Source organism: Gorilla gorilla, chromosome 4 (assembly GCF_029281585.2).
Source record: "Gorilla gorilla gorilla isolate KB3781 chromosome 4, NHGRI_mGorGor1-v2.1_pri, whole genome shotgun sequence".
Taxonomy (NCBI): domain Eukaryota; kingdom Metazoa; phylum Chordata; class Mammalia; order Primates; family Hominidae; genus Gorilla; species Gorilla gorilla.
Window position 1 is genome coordinate 98,481,005 of NC_073228.2, and position 18,307 is coordinate 98,499,311.

The 18,307-nt window shown below is 45.7% G+C and overlaps 2 protein-coding genes across 10 annotated transcripts in view; one reads left to right on the plus strand and one right to left on the minus strand.

Moving 5' to 3' along the window:
* LOC109026970 (ERV-BabFcenv provirus ancestral Env polyprotein-like) overlaps nucleotides 1-14,533 on the plus strand; it is a 266,355-nt gene extending 251,822 nt beyond the window's left edge. The window contains exon 7 of one of the 2 annotated variants that reach the window (XM_055387161.2): nucleotides 11,352-14,223. In XM_055387161.2, the coding sequence (XP_055243136.2) occupies nucleotides 11,716-13,389 (1,674 nt within the window). In that variant the 5' untranslated portion in view covers nucleotides 11,352-11,715 and the 3' untranslated portion in view covers nucleotides 13,390-14,223. Of the gene's footprint in view, nucleotides 1-11,351 lie in introns of both variants that reach the window. The other variant, XM_055387160.2, reaches the window with a different exon arrangement.
* The window catches only part of KIAA0825 (KIAA0825 ortholog), a 473,030-nt gene that overhangs the window by 211,235 nt on the left and 243,488 nt on the right, over nucleotides 1-18,307 (minus strand). The gene's annotated exons all lie outside the window — the stretch shown is intronic.

Genomic DNA, 18,307 nt, shown 5'->3' on the forward strand with positions numbered 1-18,307 from the left:
TGTTTCTAAATCACAGGATTTATCCTGTCTTTTTCTCTTAAAACTCCGGAATGAGGACAATGTTAAGGTTTAAATGAGAAATAAAGAACAGGACTGATTTGTTACCTTGGGTGGGTGGGATTATAAGGTGAGGCAGAGCAAGAGGTTAGCAACTTTTACTTTATACAACATCTGCATTGTTTAACTTCTAATGAGCATATATGTGATTTAACATTGCTTTTTAAAGTTTTTAATAAATGGGACCAGGTGTGGTAGCTTACGCCTGTAATCCCAGTGCTTAGGGAGGCTGAGGCAGGAGGATTGCTTGAGGCCAGATGCAAGATCCCATCTCTACAAAAAAAATTTTTTTTTAAAACTAACCAGGCATGGTGGCTCGTGCCTGTAGTTACAGCTATTCAGGAGGCTGAGGCTGGAGGATCACTTTAGCCCAGGAATTTGAGGCTGCAGTGAGCTGTGATCAAGCTACTACTCTCCAGCCAGGGTGACAGAGCAAGATTTATCTCTAAAAAAAAAAAAATTCAATAAATGAATTAACAAGGCCTCTTTCTCTTGGTGATTCTTTCTTTACCTCAGAAAGTTCTATAAGCAAAAGAAAGTCACTTCAAAACAATAAATTTAGACTGAGAGCCAAAAGCGTGAACAGAACAGACCCATGCTTTCACCACTGTGCTTTACAGTACAAGTGACAAGCAGGAAAAGCACGAGATCCTTGCTCTCCAGGAGCTATCAGTCTATTTAGGGAGACAGATACCAAAAAGCATTAGTGAATTTCACAAGGTAGCTCATGCTGGACATCAACGTATATAATGTAGTGTATAAATGCCCCGAGAATTGGGAAGACAGAAGGTTTTTGAGAGCTACAGAACTGGAGAGGGGCTTAGGATGGAGGGCCTGAGTGGGTCTTGGACAGGCACAGTAGGGGGTGATGACAGTCAGTGCAAGCAGAAGAGATGAAACTGGGCAAGGCTGTAGAAGTCATTAACACGGAGCTCTCATTTGTGATATCAGGAAATGCTTCATTTCTTTTTTTTTTTTTTTTGAGATGGAGTCTTGCTCTGTCGCCCAGGCTGGAGTGCAGTGGCACGATCTTGGCTCACTGCAAGCTCTGCCTCCCGGGTTCACACCATTCTCCTGCCTCAGCCTCCCGAGTAGCTGGGACTACAGGCACCTGCCACCACGCCCGGCTAATTTTTTTGTATTTTTAGTAGAGACAGGGTTTCACTGTGTTAGCCAGGATGGTCTCAATCTCCTGACCTCGTGATCTGCCTGCCTTGGCCTCCCAAAGTGCTGGGATTAATGGTCATTCTCCAACTCTGGTTGTGTCAGTTTTCTAATCTGTCACCTCTATTCTATTTCTCATCTCCCAATATATAAGAGTTAAGAAGAAATTATTTAGTCAGATAGTGAGAGTAATGAAGTCCTCGGTAAGGTTTTCCTTTTAATGAAAAGCAGCCCCCAAATCATTTTCTTTTCTAACAAAGTGCAGCCTGTAAAATCGACCTGCAGACATAGAAAGGCAAACGAGATGCTTGCACGGGTGGGTGCCAGGAGTTGTGCCAACAGGAAAGGGGCTACCTGGGGACTAGGCATGTTCAAAATGGCTGCTCCATCTTCCCATCTCTTTGCCAAACTACGTGTACAGTAAGAGAAGACAACATGGCACGGCCAGGCAAAGACGCCATTTGCATAATAAGATTAGGGTGGGCGGCTATGTAAACGTCACACCTGCTCCAACCAGTCTGTGGGCCCTATGTAAATCAGGCCCTCAAGCCTGTCTGTAAATCCGGTGCACTCCATGCATGGATGTGCATGGGCCAGAAGTCCCATTTGGGCACCCCCGCTCTCTCTCCCAAGAGAAAGAGCTATTCTCCTTTCTCTTTCTTTTGCCTATTAAACCTCCGCTCCTAAACCCACTTCTTGTGTTTGCGTCCTCAATTCTCTTGGCGCGAGACGGCAAACCCCGAGTATTTACCCCAGACAACAATGCCACTTCACCAGAACCTTAATCCTGGCCACGAAATGATAAATAATACCAGTCTCTGAAGGCAGATGCCCGCATCAAGTTTAATTCTTGATACTGATGATTCCATGTCTAGGTTCTGATTTCTATGTAAATCAATATCCACAGCTGGACACAGGTTCTGTTGCACAGTAGATTATTGAAAAAATGCCAAGTACTAGCCCTTTGTGGCCACAACTTCCTGAAACTGCCTTTGCAAAGCCATAACTGAGAAAATTATTACAGTGAAAGAGATCGGACCTAACTAACACCATCTTGCTTCTAACCTTCAAGCTGTCCTTGTTCAATCCTAGATGTAGGCTGAGCTAACTTTGGGAGGAACTTAGTTTATAGTTTAGCTTTGAAACAAAGATGGTAACAGGCCTTTCCCAAAACAAACCCCCTTCCTGCCTGTGGACTAGACTGCCTTTGCAGGACTAACAAATTAGCTAGAAGATGAGAAATTATGTTTTAGGAGTCACACAGCTGGAGGCTGCAAGTTTCTAAACTTCCCCCAATTGCTCCTGGGGATAAAATCACTATTATAAAATCTAAGATCAGTGCTTGAGATATTTTGCAGACTCTGCGCTCAATAAATCAGCTGGCACCACCCAGATTGATAAACTGGCTCATATGGTCTTGTAGCCCCCACCCAGGAACTGTCTTAGCACAAAAGGACAGCTTCAACTCCCCATGATTTCATCTCCGACCTGACCAATTAGCACTCCCAACTCACTGGCCCTCTACCTACCAAATTATCCTTAAAAACTCCAACCACCAAATTCTTGGGGAGACTGATTTGAGTAATAATAAAACTCCAGTCTCCCACACAGCTGGCTCTGTGTGAATTACTCTTTCTCTATTGCAATTCCCCTGTCTTGATAAATCAGCTCTATCTAGGCAGCGGGTAAAGTGAACCCACTGGGGGGTTACATTCCCTGCCTTTGGCTCATGAATATAGGCAGCATCAGCTTCCTGACTCACCTTCTGCCTTGAACCCAGACACACATAACACAGCTAGCACCTAATAGAGACTGCTCTAGGTAGCCCCTCCTCTCATTTCTGCTTCTTCTCCTTGGTCCTCCTCACCCACGTCCTCGTTTTGCAATTATTTGGAGTCTTGGGCTGTGCCTTACTATTTAATCCCTGGCCCCATGTTTACCCTTGTAACTTGCTCTGGCCTGTCCAAAAAGGAGGATCAAATAATAGCTAGAAATAATAATAACTCATATTTACAGAGAACTTCCTGTGTTCCAGGCCTTGTACTAAATACCTGCTAAAGGTTAAGTTTTTCTTATTTTCCCAGCCACTCAACAAGAAAGATGCTGCTATTTTTATTTTCCCTGTGTTTGAAATGTTTGTTCTTCAGTGCTGTAAAGAAAATAGCACTTGGACATAAATTTAATTTATTTAGTAAGGCCATTTTTACTTCTTGCAGAAAGGGTACACTTGCCAGGAGTTTTTCCACAACAGTACACCAAACAAAGGAGACAGGGTCATTTATAACTTGATGCGTCCACCTTACTGTTGTGTCCGGTTTCTACTGGCTGGAACAGGACCTCACATTCTGTGTTTGTCCTGATTGGCTAGCAAGTTAGAACTTTATAAAAGAGGTAAATGTAGAGGAGAACAAAGAAGGAGGAAGTAACTTGTGGAATGCTGAGAAAGGTAAAAACACTTTTAAATAAGGAAGAGGAACAGGCTATGACCTAATGCTTGCTTGGGCCAGTATAAACATGCCAGGGCAAATATTTAGGAGCACAGGTCTTTGAATACATTTTGCTTCTAAGACAAGTTACTATTTATTCCTAATTAAATGGGGAGGAAATTCTTTGAAGAGGAACCTCTACTTTACTTTTTACAGCTGTTATAAGAAATAGGGGCCCGTAATCCCAGCACTTTGGGAGGCTGAGGCGGGTGGATCACCCGAGGTCAGGAGTTTGAGGCCAGCCTGGCCAACATGATGAAACCCCATCTCTAATAAAAATACAAAAAATTAGGCAGACGTGGTGGCGGGTGCCTGTAATCCCAGCTACTTAGGAGGCTGAGGCAGGAGAATCACTTGAACCTGGGAGGCGGAGGTTGCAGTGAGCCAAGATGGCACCATTGCACTCCAGCCTGGGCAACAAGAGCGAGACTCAATCTCAAAAAAAAAAATAGAAATAGGGATAAGAAAAAGGAAGCCTAGAGAAAGTGATAAAGTGATAGAGAAAGGATTTGAACCCTGTAGGATTTTTTGCCACAGTGGGCCACGTTACAGAGGAGGTACTTGGTGAATGACAGGACCAGGTGAAGGATGCCTTGACATTGGGACTGAAGAGTTTGGGTTTGATGCTACAGACAATGTGTCATCACTGCAAGTTTTGAAGTGGAAGAGTGGCAGAAAAAGAAAATATATTTAAAAATCTCTGTACTTCACTCCAGCTCTTATCCCTTTGATACTTGGTAATTTTTAAAACAGATTTGTCTGTGTCCTTTTATGTTTCACCCTTATTCTATCAGCATCAAAAAGTAATCTGCGTATTCATGGCAGTTTAATATGTAAAAGCAGCAAAGCAAAAATGTGGAAGCAGCCTTAAATGTACAGGAATAGAGAAATGATTAGGTAAATTGTGCTACATTAATTTGGTATAAAGCTAAGCCATTAAAAAATAAAAACTCTGTATCTTTACATGGATGAGTCACAAGAATAGTTTTGTGAAAAATGTAGAACACCCATTGTAAATATAGACCTCCTCATTGTGACTGTGTAAAAGGTGTGTGTTGTGTACATATAAAGAGAATGAGGAGAAGAGAGCTGAGTCAGCATGGTGGGATGAGATTATAAATATACTATTTCTTTGTTTTAAAAATGTTACTTAGTATTATCTGTAATTTACCTAGACTAGAATGAAGTGATGCAATCACAGCTCACTACAGTCCCGACTTTCTGGGCTCAAGCAATCCTGCCACCTCAGCCCCCAGAGTAGCTGGAACCACAGGTGTGCACCACGACACCCAATTAATTTTTGTATTTTTTGTAGAAATAGGGTTTCTGCATGTTGCCCAGGCTAGTCTCGAACTCCTAGGCTCAAGGGATCCACCCACCTGGACCTCCCAAAGTTCTGAGATTACAGGTGTGAGCCACCACCCCTGACCAGTTATTTGCAATTGGTTTTACAGTGAAGGAAAAATGTAAGGAGAGAAACCAAGTTAATCCAGCAGATACACAGATTAGAGACATTCCAGCTGGAGTAAAACAGGCTCTGGAGGCATGAGCAGGAGAGGGCACTGACTTTTGAGAGTGGAGGCATATGGGAACAAAAAGAAACGGGTGTGAGAAATGTTTAGCGGAAACACTCGGAGGCATGTATTCTCTAACAGAATTTAGATGATGGGAAATAGAAACTTTGCAAAGTACTTCAAGGTTTCTAGGCTAAGGCCAGCAGCCTGTTAGTGCCATTAATAGAAGTCACACAACTCTGAAGAGGGGGCAGTTTTTAGATGAAGATAATTATGATGGTTGGACTTCTATGTGAGATGAGAGTTATTATATTAAATTACTATTATGGGCTGGTTATGGTGGCTCACACCTGTAATCTCAGCACTTTGGGAGGTTGAGCCAAGCAGACTGCTTGAGCCCAGGAGTTCGAGACCAGACTGGGCAACATGGCAAAACCCCTTCTCTACTAGAAATACAAAAATTAGCTGAGTGAGCCTGTAGTCCCAGCTATTCAGGAGGTTGAGGAGGGAGGATCACTTGGGCCTGGGGCATTGAGGCTGGAGTGAGCCAAGATTGAAGCACTACACTCCAGCCTAGGTGACAGAGTGAGACCTAGACAAATAAATAAATATAAATAAAATATTATTAAGGGGAAAAAATCCAAGAATATAGAATCTAGAGGTGTTGTGTGGAACAATTAAGGCTAGAGATACAGATTCAAGACTCGGGGGCATAGATTTAGAGGTGGGCCAGATCATATCATTGGGCCTAATCCATTCTGATGACAAGCATTATTTAGCTAGCATAGAATTTTTAAAAAATAGAATGTAAATGCATTCACCTTCCCCTATTGTATTATACTTTGCCTTGACATATTTACATTACTTGCCCAGCCCCTGAAGGCATTTGATTTCAATACCTGAGATAATCACCTGAGGCTGTGAGCGAATGAGGTAGCTTCAGGAAAAGAGGTGGGAAGGATGTGGAGAGTGTGAGAATGAGAGGATTGAGGCTAAGAAGCATTTAGCAATGTCTGAGGAAAGAAGAAATCAGAACATCTGTCTTAAGAATTGCAGAAGGGGAGATAAATGTAACTGGGGCCTGAGGCAAGGAAAATAATCAAAAATAGGAAAAAATATCCTTTTATCTGAAGGAAATCACAATATTGATGTGGCCTACTGAGTGCCAAGAGAAACCAAAGACTCATATATAGACACAATCTCATTTCAGAATAACTGAGGGAAGAAGTCACTAAGAGCATCCAGGGAGAGGATAGGGGAAAAAGAATCAGTCTGGCATCAGTTTTCTCACAGGGAGCATAAAACACAAGAAGCCATAGTTTCAGCATAAAACACAAGAAGCCATAGTTTCAGCATGAGACACAAGAAGCCATAGTTTCTTCATAAATGTAAACATAAATGTATGGTACAACCAGCACTCCCACTCCTAGGTACTATCCAAGTGAAATAAAAACCTATGTTCATGCAAAACCTGTATACAAATGTTTTTAGAGGCTTTAATCACAATCACTTAATACTGGAAACAATCCAAATGTCCTTTAAAAGGTGAATAGATCAAAAAACTGTGGTACAACCATACAATGAACTACTATTATACGAAAAAAAAAAAAGGACAAACAAACGGAGGAATCCATTGCTATAGCATTCTTGAAAGGACAACATTATAGGGATAGAGAACAGGTCAGTGGTTGCCACAGGTTGGCATGGAGGTAGAAAGTAACAAAGGGTCAGCACAGAGGAATTTTTGAGGGTGATAAAACTCTCTGTATTTCAACTGTGATGATTGTCAAACAACTTTATTCATTTTTTGTAACTCAGAACTGTACAAGTGAAAGGAGCCGGGCACATTCCTCAGCCCCGGGCTCAAAACAAACAAGCCCAGTACAAACACATCCCATCCTCCCATCTCACCACATATCGCCATATATCTCTCAAACTTCCTGAGCCCAGTACAAACACCACCAGGAAAGTCTCCGATAAGGAGACAGCCGTTCAAAGTTTTACTGAAAAAGCGGGAACCAAAAGAATTCCTTTGTTCCCCTGTAACTCTCAGGCTATAAAAAGCAAACACTCGCATTGTTCAAGGCCCTCTTGTATGCTGTGGAATAGAGGGACCAGGTTCGAACTTGTAGTAAAGATCCTTGCCGCTTGGCTTTGACTCTGGACTCTGGTGGTCTTCTTTGGGGAATTAATGGTCTGGGCATAACATCTGGGGGCTCGTCCGGGATTCCCCAAGCCCACCAGACCCCTGGTCAACGGATCTGCTAGGATCGATCTACTGATAGGTGAGCTGGCTCGTCTCCGTTTGTCTGTCTGTGTCTGTTCTGAATCCGAATCTGTGACTCGCGAGGTCTGAAACTGGAGCTGGCACAGTCCTGGTGGACGCACTATAGGACAGCCAGCGGAGACCGGTGGGAGACGTCCCCTGGCTCTCATCTGATCTATATTGCGGTCTGAGCTGCCCCGGCTTGGCGGGCAGCAGCTGTCTCTGATCTGAGCTGCCCCGGTTTGGCGGGCAGCAGCTGTCTCTGATCTGAGCTGCCCCGGTTTGGCGGGCAGCAGCTGTCTCTGATCTGAGCTGCCCCGGTTTGGTGGGCAGCAGCTGTCTCTGATCTGGGCTGCCTCAGCGCGACCGCGACCCAGGCAGCTAACTCTGACCCGGGCTTCCGGTGCGCGCTTGCGATCTGAACTGCCCCGGTTTGGCGGGCAGCAGCTGTCTCTGATCTGGGCTGCCCCAGCGCAACCGCGACCCAGGCAGCTAACTCTGACCCGGGCTTCTGGTGCGCGCTTGCGATCTGAACTGCCCCGGTTTGGCGGGCAGCAGCTGTCTCTGATCTGGGCTGCCCCAGCGCGACCGCGACCCAGGCAGCTAATTCTGACCCGGGCTTCCGGTGCGCGCTTGCGATCTGAACTGCCCCGGTTTGGCGGGCAGCAGCTGTCTCTGATCTGGGCTGCCTCAGCGCGACCGCGACCCAGGCAGCTAACTCTGACCCGGGCTTCTGGTGTGCGCTTGCGATCTGAACTGCCCCGGTTTGGCGGGCAGCAGCTGTCTCTGATCTGGGCTGCCCCAGCATGACCGCGACCCAGGCAGCTAACTCTGACCCGGGCTTCCGGTGCGCGCTTGCGATCTGAACTGCCCCAGTTTGGCGGGCAGCGGCTGTCGCTGATCTGGGCTGCCCCAGCACGACTACGATCTAGGCAGCTAACTCTGACCAAGGCTGCCAAAGTGCGCCTGCGATTAGATATCATTAATAAGTCAAATCAGATTTCCTTTACAGGGATTCAAACCCACATTCCTTTATAGGAAGAGACTACAAATTATTACAGGATGGGTAATACCCAGAGCACTCCCCTATCTCTCCTTACGAGTAATTTCAAAGAAGTTAGAGCAAGGGGCCATGATCTTGGTATAGAAATGAGGAAAGGAAAGCTAATTACTCTGTGTCACTCCGAATGGCCTGCCTTTGATGTGGGGTGGCCACCCGAAAGGACCTTCCGACTTGCTGTCATCACTAGAGTAAAGTCCAAGATTTTCCTACCTGGGCGTGCGGGCCACTTAGATCAAATCCCATATATCCTCATATGGCAGGACCTTGTTGAGAACCCGCCTCCTTGGCTGTCCCCTTTCCAATTAGCCTCTGAACCCTGTAAGGCACTGGTTGCTCGACCACTAAAATCCAAGCAACCAACTGCCCCCCTCATCCTGTTCTACCTGACAGCGGGGACCCACTGTTCACAGAACCCCCTCTGTACCCCTCCGGGCCCCAGGCCCCAGCCCCCCTGGCTGAGCTGCGGGAAGGAGCAGGCGGATGGGAGGCGGCTGGCACACACGGGCCCGCTGAAAGGGAAAGAAACTTTGAAGGGCCGGCGGGGCGGACGCGAGGGCGCACTTCGCGGACTAGCCCCCCTCAGCTGCCTGACTCCACAGTGGCTTTACCCCTTCGGGAAATAGGACCCCCAGATGACACAGGAATCCCCAGGCTCCAGTACTGGCCATTCTCCACCAGTGATCTGTATAACTGGAAGACTCAGAGTGCTCAGTTTTCAGACAACCCCAAAGATTTACTGGCTTTACTGGATAGTGTCATGTTCACCCACCAGCCCACTTGGGATGATTGTCAGCAGTTCCTCCGAATCTTGTTCACCACGGAGGAGCGAGAGAGAATACAGATAGAAGCTAGAAAGCTGGTCCCGGGGGACGACGGTCAACCGACTGCCAACCCCGACCTCATAAACGCAACCTTTCCTCTGACCAGGCCGGCGTGGGACTACAATACGGCAGAAGGTAGGGGACGGATACACCTTTATCGCCAGACTCTAATGGCAGGTCTCCGGGCAGCTGCTCGCAAGCCCACTAATTTGGCTAAAGTATATTCTATTCTGCAGGGGAAGACAGAGAGCCCAGCTACCTACTTAGAAAGATTAATGGAAGCTTTTAGACAGTACACCCCCACAGATCCAGAGGCTCCAGGAAGTCAGGCAGCTGTTATAATGTCTTTCGTAAATCAGGCAGCCCCAGATATTAAGAGAAAACTCCAGAAATTAGAAGACTTGGAGGGAAAGCGGATTCAGGATCTCCTTCAGATAGCCCAGCGGGTTTACAATAACAGAGATACTCCAGAGGAAAAGCAATTTAAGGCCACTGAAAAAATGACCAAGGTCCTGGCAGCAGTGGTACAGAAAGAGCATCTACAGCCAGAGTACACCCAACCTAGGCGGCCCCCCCGGCATGATAATCTGAGCAAAGACCTGTAGGACCGCCCACTTCCTGACGCCGACCTCGTCTGGTTCACTGATGGGAGCAGCTTCATGCATCAAGGCCAGAGGTACGCTGGAGCGGCAGTAACTTCAGAGACTGAGGTAATCTGGACGGAACCCCTGCCCCCGGGGACATCGGCCTAGAAGGCCGAACTGATAGCGCTCACCCAAGCTCTTACCTTAGGGGCGGGGAAAAAGCTGACAGTATATACAGACAGCCGATATGCTTTTGCAACGGCGCATATACATGGGGCCATTTACAGGGAGCGAGGTTTACTGATGGCTGAAGGAAAAGAGATAAAAAACAAGCAAGAGATCCTAGCCCTGCTAACAGCCCTATGGAGGCCAGAAAAATTAGCCATTGTTCATTGCCCAGGGCATCAGAAACTAACTACTCCAACTGCTCAAGGCAACTTTCTGGCAGACCAAACTGCAAGGAATGTGGCGAAGGCTCCCAGCCAACTCCTTGCACTCCAGCTCCCTGACCCGGGCCCCCGGGACTTGCCATATTTCCCTGAATATTCAGAACAAGATCTCCAGTGGATTGACAAACTTCCCCTGAAACAAATCCAGAATGGGTGGTGGACTGATACTAATGACCAAACCATCCTACCAGAAAAATTAGGACAACAGGTGTTAGAACACATCCACCGAACCACCCACCTGGGGGCCCGGCGGATGAAAGACCTGATCAGACGCTCCAAGCTCAAAATCAGACATATAGCTGAGACGGCCAGCAGTATCGTGACAAGTTGCAAAGTCTGCCAGCTTAACAACACATACCCCCAATCTCAAGCTGCAACAGGAACAAGGCTCAGGGGAACCAGGCCCGGTATCTACTGAGAAGTAGATTTTACTGAAATAAAGCCAGGAAAGTACGGGTACTGGTACTTACTTGTCTTTGTAGATACTTTTTCAGGGTGGACTGAAGCATTCCCAGCCAAAAGAGAAACTGCTCAGGTCGTAGCAAAGAAAATTCTGGAAGATATCCTTCCCAGGTATGGCTTCCCCATCCAGATAGGGTCAGATAATGGGCCCGCTTTCGTCACTAAGGTAAGTCAGGACTTGGCTTCCATCCTTGGGGCAAATTGGAAACTACATTGCGCTTACAGGCCCCAGAGTTCAGGACAGGTAGAAAGGATGAATCGGACCTTAAAAGAGACCTTAACTAAATTGACTATAGAGACTGGCGCTAATTGGGTAGTCCTTCTCCCCTATGCTCTGTTCCGGGCCCGTAATACCCCTTACAAACTGGGCCTTACCCCTTACGAAATCATGTATGGCAGACCTCCACCCCTGGTTCCTAGCTTAAAAGATGACCCGCTTAAGTCTGAAACAGAAAATGTCTCTGAATTCTTATTTTCCTTACAAGCCTTACAGAAAATTCACCAAGAAATCTGGCCCAAGCTGAAAGAGCTATATGAGACCAGTCCCCCACCGACACCCCATCCGTACCAGCTGGGAGACTGGGTCCTGGTTAAGCGACACCGACAAGAGACCCTAGAGCCCAGGTGGAAAGGACCACTCCAAGTACTCCTGACCACACCCACAGCCCTGAAGGTAGAAGGTATTGTGTCGTGGATCCACTACACCCACGTCAAGCCAGTGGACCCAACCTCCGACCTTCTGGGGCCAATCACGGCGGCGGCTGAAGCACCAGACACGTGGACTGTGGACAGAGCTAAGAACAACCCCTTAAAACTCACCCCGCGCCGGCAGCATAGCTCACTGCAAACATGCAGTTAGGTAGTCTAACTCTAACATTAGTCGCCCTAGTGGCCGCTGGGGAAAACATAAAGCCAGCTCCTAATCCCTTTGTCTGGAGATTCTGGCTTTATGAAAACCAAACCCACCCTGGGCAACCTCATAAGCCCGGGAAATTAGTGGCCAGTGCAGATTGCCCCTCCTCAGGGTGCAATAGCCCAATTTTACTAAATTTTACCGATTTCCCAGTAGCCAAACCAGCGGCACCAATAATATGCTTTGAGTATGATCAGACTGAATACAATTGTAAGCACTATTGGTGGCACCAAAGTGCCGGCTGCCCTTACAACTATGGTAACATCCATAAATACCAATGGTGGGGTGGAAAAGAACAGATAGATCCCAGATGGCCCTTCCATCGCAGACGAGATAGAGACCTTTCATATACATGGATAGTTAGAGACCCCTGGAACTCCCGCTGGACCACGCCTCAACACGGGGCTGTATACTACTCCTCCGCCTCCACATGGCCTAGCAGTCACCTCTATCTGTGGCGGGGTCTAGTGCAGGTACGGCCCCTGGTCCATGGAAATATCCAGCGACAAGAAAACCGCCTGACACAAGACTTACATCCTTTTTCCTGGTTAAAATTATTGCAAGAAGGATTAGAACTTGCCAACCTTACAGGACTTCACAGCCTGTCTGGCTGCTTTCTGTGTGCCACTCTAGGGTGTCCACCGCTAACCGCTGTCCCCCTGCCATGGGGATCCTCCACCTCAGCCCAAACTAACAACCACCGAAACCTCTCATATGCCCCTATCCCCAACGTGCCACTATACCTAAACCCCAGTCAAGAAAAGTTTCCCTACTGTTTCTCAGGAACTAATTCCAGCCTCTGCAACATCACTGCAACGCCCCCTAACATCACCTTAAGGGCTCCGTCAGGCATATTCTTCTGGTGTAATGGAACATTATCTAAAAACCTATCAAGCCCCTCTGTTACCAACCTACTGTGTCTTCCTGTCACATTAGTTCCCCAGTTAACTCTGCTTACTGCCGGCGAGTTCCTAGGGTATACCAGTAACTGGACTAGTGCTGTTATTCACCCAGACCCTAGACCAAGACCTGCACGAGCCATATTTCTCCCCCTCATTGCAGGAATCTCCCTCACCGCATCCTTCATGGTGGCCGGACTGGCTGGGGGAGCCCTAGGTCACACCCTTATAGAAAGTAACAAGCTGTACCAACAATTTGCCATTGCTATGGAGGAGTCAGCTGAGTCCCTTGCCTCCCTCCAGCGGCAGCTCACGTCCCTAGCACAGGTAACCTTGCAGAACCGGAGGGCCTTAGACTTACTCACTGCTGAAAAAGGGGGAACGTGTATGTTTCTAAAGGAAGACTGTTGTTTCTACATAAATGAATCAGGGCTCGTGGAAGACCGGGTCCAACAGTTACGCAAGTTAAGCACAGAAGTAAGAACACGGCAGTTTGCTTCAGCTGCAGACCAATGGTGGAACTCATCTATGTTTTCTCTGTTAGCCCCCTTCCTTGGACCCCTGCTGAGTCTACTATTTCTGCTTACCGTAGGACCTTGTGTTGTTAACAGAATTTTGCGGTTCGTTAGAGAAAGGTTTGACACTGTACAACTCATGGTCCTCAGAGCCCAATACCAACCTGTAAACGCTGAAACAGAATCAGACGTATAAGACCCAAGATTGGCTCTAAAAATACCTGAAAAGAAAAGGGGGGAATGAAAGGAGCCGGGCACATTCCTCAGCCCCGGGCTCAAAACAAACAAGCCCAGTACAAACACATCCCATCCTCCCATCTCACCACATATCGCCATATATCTCTCAAACTTCCTGAGCCCAGTACAAACACATCCCCTCCTCCCATCTCACCACATATCGCCATATATCTCTCAAACTTCCTGAGCCCAGTACAAACACCACCAGGAAAGTCTCTGATAAGGAGACAGCCGTTCAAAGTTTTACTGAAAAAGCAAGAACCAAAAGAATTCCTTTGTTCCCCTGTAACTCTCAGGCTATAAAAAGCAAACACTCGCATTGTTCAAGGCCCTCTTGTATGCTGTGGAATGGAGGGACCAGGTTCGAACTTGTAGTAAAGATCCTTGCCGCTTGGCTTTGACTCTGGACTCTGGTGGTCTTCTTTGGGGAATTAATGGTCTGGGCATAACACAAGAACACTGAATTTTACTTTAGTAATTCTTTAAAAAATAAAATATAAGTAGAGAAATGATTTTAAAATAGGGGTTATATCAGATAAAGGTGACGAATGGAAAAATAAAATTAAAATTTTTATTAGCGGAGTTTGATGGGAAGGAGAAGAGAGATGGTAGTTTGAGTTAAATTCTGTATTTACGTTGCAAGGAGTCAATATTATAAGTTGATAAATTTAAAAACATAGTATCGGCCGGTTGCTGTGGCTCAAGCCTGTAATCCCAGCACTTTGGGAGGCCGAGGTGGGCAGATCACGAGGTCAGGAGATCGAGATCATCCTGGCTAACACAGTGAAACCCCTTCTTTACTAAAAAAATACAAAAAAAGTAGCTGGGCGTGGTGGTGGGAGCCTGTAGTCCCAGCTACTCGGGAGCCTGAGGCAGGAGAATGGCATGAAACCGGGAGACGGAGCTTTGCAGTGAGCCGAGATCGCCCCACTGCACTCCAGCTTGGGCGACAGAGGGAGACTCTGTCTCAAAACAAAACAAAACAAAACAAAACAAAAAAACGTAGTATTATAGCCTATTCCTTAGACTTATCAACCAATAAATAAAAACAGAAATGCTTCAAATGATTACAATTAGAGTGGGACTTGTGTGATTCAGGAGCTGGCGGGGGAGCGGGTGGGATATTTTATATTTTATATCTTCCTGTACCATTTGAAATAATACATGTATAAATATTGCTTATAGTTTATTATAAAATAAAAATTTTAAATATTCTGAATATAAAAACATCCTGATTAAAAAAATTTTACACCAGATTTCACACTATGAGGAGAAAAAAAGCTCAGGTTTAGAGCTGTATCCTCAAGGTACACTAAGGTATGAGTTTCACTTACAGTATAAGAAAGTCCTACAGGTATCCTAACTAATTTAATATACATCACATCACAAAAATACTGTAATATTAATAGTATTATTTTATAAGTCCATTCTTATGCTGCTATAGGGACATATGCAAGACTGGATAATTTATAAAAGAAAGAGGCTTAATTGACTCACTGTTCTGCAGGGCTGGGGAGGCCTCAGGAAACTTACAATCATGATGGAAGGGGAAGCAAACACATCCTTCTTTAAAGGCAGCAGGAGAGAGAAGAATGAGAGCCGAGCGAGGGGGGAAGCCCCTTATTAAACCATCAGATATCATGAGAACTCACTCACTATCACTAGAACAGTATGGGGGAAACCACCCCCATGATTCAGTTACCTCCTACCGAGTCCCTCCCACAACACAGGGGAATTATGGAAACTAAAATTCAAGATGAGATTTGGAATGGGCACACAGCCAAACTGTATCATTCTGCCCCTGGCCCCTCCAAAATCTCATGTCCTCACAATTCAAAACACAATCATGCCTTCCCAACAGTCCATTAAAGTCTTAATTCACTCCAACATTAACCCAAAAGTCCAAGTCCAAAGTCTCATCTGAAACAAGGCAAGTCCCTCAGCCTATAAGCCTGTAAAATCAAAAGCAAGTTGGTTACTTCCTAGATACAATGGGGGTACAGGCATTGGGTAAATACACCTGTTCCAAATGAGAGAAATTGGCCAAAACAAAGCAATTACATGCCCCACACAAGTCCAAACTCCAACAGGAAAGTTATTAAACCTTAAAATTCCAAAATGATCTCCTTTGACTCCATGTCTCACATCCAAGTCATGCTGATGCAAGAGGTGGGCTCCCATGGCCTTGGGCAGCTCTGCTTCTGTGGGTTTGAAGGATATAGCCCCGCTCCTGGCTGCTTTCACAGGCTGGTGCTGAGTGCCTGCAGCTTTTCCAGGTGTGTGGTGCAAGCTATCAGTGGATCTACTATTCTGGGGTCTGGAGGATAGTGGCCCTCTTCTCACAGGTCAGCTAGGCAGTGCCCCAGTGGGGGCTCCAACCCCACATTTCCCTTCTGTACTGCCCTAGCAGAGGTTCTCCATGAGGGCTTTGCCCCTGCATCAAACTTCTGCCTGACATCCAGGCATTTCCATACATCCTCTGAAATCTAGGCAGAGGTTTCCAACTTCAATTCTTGTCTTCTGTGCACCCGCAGTACCAAACCACGTGGAAGCTGCCAAGGTTTGGGCTTGCACCCTCTGAAGCAATGGACTGAGCTGTACCTTGGCCCCTTTTATTCAAGGCTGGTGCTGAAGCAGCTGGGATGCAGGGCTCCATGTCCCAGGGCTGCACAGAGGAGGGGGGCCCTGGGCCCAGGTCACAAAGCATTTTTCCCTTCTGGGTCTCCAGGCCTGTAATGGGACGGGCTGCCGTGAAGGTCTCTGACATGCTCTGGAGACATTTTCTTCATTGTCTTGGTGATTAACATTCAGCTCCTCGTTACTTATGCAAATTTCTGCAGCGGGCTTAAATTCTCCCCAGAAAATGGGGTTTTCTTTTCTATTGCTTTGTCAGTCTGCAAATTTTCCAAACCTTTATGTTCTGCTTCCGCTTGAATGCTTTGCCACTTAGAAATTTCTTCTGCCAGATACCCTAAATCATCGCTCTCAAGTTCAAAGTTCCACAGATCTCTAGGGCAGGGGAAAAAGCTGCCAGTCTCTTTGCTAACACATAGCAAGAGTCCAGTTTGCTCCAGTTTTCAACAAGTTCCTCATCTCCATCTTGGACCACCTCAGCCTGGACTTCATTGTCCGTATCACTATTAGCATTTTGGTTAAAGCCATTCAACAAGTTTCTAGGAAGTTCAAAACTTTCTCACGTCTTCCTGTCTTCTGAGCCCTCCAAGTCTCTAGGAAGTTCCAAACTCTTCCACATTTTCCTATCTTCTTCTGAATCCTCTAAACTGTTCCAACGTCTGCCTGTTACCAAGTTCCAAAGTCGCTTCCACATTTTTGGGGATGCTTATAGCAGCGCCCCCTCCTCCCTTGGTGCCAATTTACTGTATTAGTTCCTTCTCATGCTGCTATGAAGACAGACCCAAGACTGGGTATTTCTAAAGGAAAGAAGTTTTTTATAAAGGAGAAAATCTTTTTTTTTAATAAAGGAAAGAAAATTTATAAAGGAAAGAGGTTTAATCGACTCACAGTTCAGCATGGCTGCAGAGGCCCCAGGAAACTTACAATCTTGGTGGAAGGGGAAGCAAATACGTCCCTCTTTACATGGCGGCAGGTGAGAGAATGAGATCTAAGCAGAGGAGGAAGCCCCTTCTAAAACCATCAGATCTCATAAGAACTTACTCACTATCATGAGAATAGCATGGGGGAAACTGCTCCCATGATTCAACTACCTCCCACTGGGTCCCTCTCATGGGAACTACAATTCAAGATGAGATTTGGGTGGGGACACAGCCAAATCATGTCGATTATAAATGTTACTACATAAAATGAAGAATATTACTAGTTGTCACGCAGTTTTGTTATTATAATATATAACTATATTTAGATATTTTAATTTATCTCATAATTGTCACAGTAAAAATATCTTCAAAGAGATAATTTCCTCTCATGTTGCTATAGCATCATAAGCAAACAGATATCCAATAGTCATCAATAAGCCTTACAGAAGTCAGTTCTCTCTTCATCTTCAATCAAACTGAATCAATGGGCCTATGACAGCTACTCCTGGTGGAAAATATGCTAAAACTTTTTGCAAAAAAAATTACAGAGGTTTTTGGGTCTGAACAGTATGTGACAGGGGAATAGTCATTGAAAAAAAGAATGTACTCTATACAAGCAAGTTTTAAAATAGTTTTTGATCCAGTGCAAGAACCCGAAAGTGCCAGTATGTGAATGCATAATTAGGTAGAAGAAAATTGATTACAAAGTGAATTTTGGTTCAATTTGACAAGAAAAAATTCTCCCATGGCTGCTTTTGAGAAAATTATTATACCTTTCTTTCATCAAAATGTTGCCAGTTGTGCACTTCTGTCAATAGCATTTAACATATTTATTTAGGTTACCTGTTTTCTACTTCACTAAAGTAATGGAGACCTTTATTTATATTTTATTCCTGTTAACATATATACCCATATCCATATAATCTCCCCATAGGTAAGACAATTACTCTCTCTGTCTTTGCTGTGGTAGCCACAGAATTGTATCACTCAAGTCTTCTACTGTTAGCATAGTTGACTAATGGCCCCAGCTGTCATTCCTCTGTATCTATCATGGTATTTGTGCTGAGGTCATGCTTCTACCAAGCTGTTTATAGCCAGTGTCTGAGCAAGGTGTAGGTACTAGTGCTAGTCCATTCCTACAAGGCATGGGACTTTTCTAGTGGGTGACTTTAGCTCCAGGCGTCTCCCTGGACCTTGTCAAAACCCTGCTGTCTGAGACTCTTCCTCCCCGATCCTCCTTCGCCCTCACCTTTCACAGGTATCAGATCAGCAACTCAGTCTGAAGTTGAGTTCATTCTGAAGCCTTCCCTGCCTATTCCTACT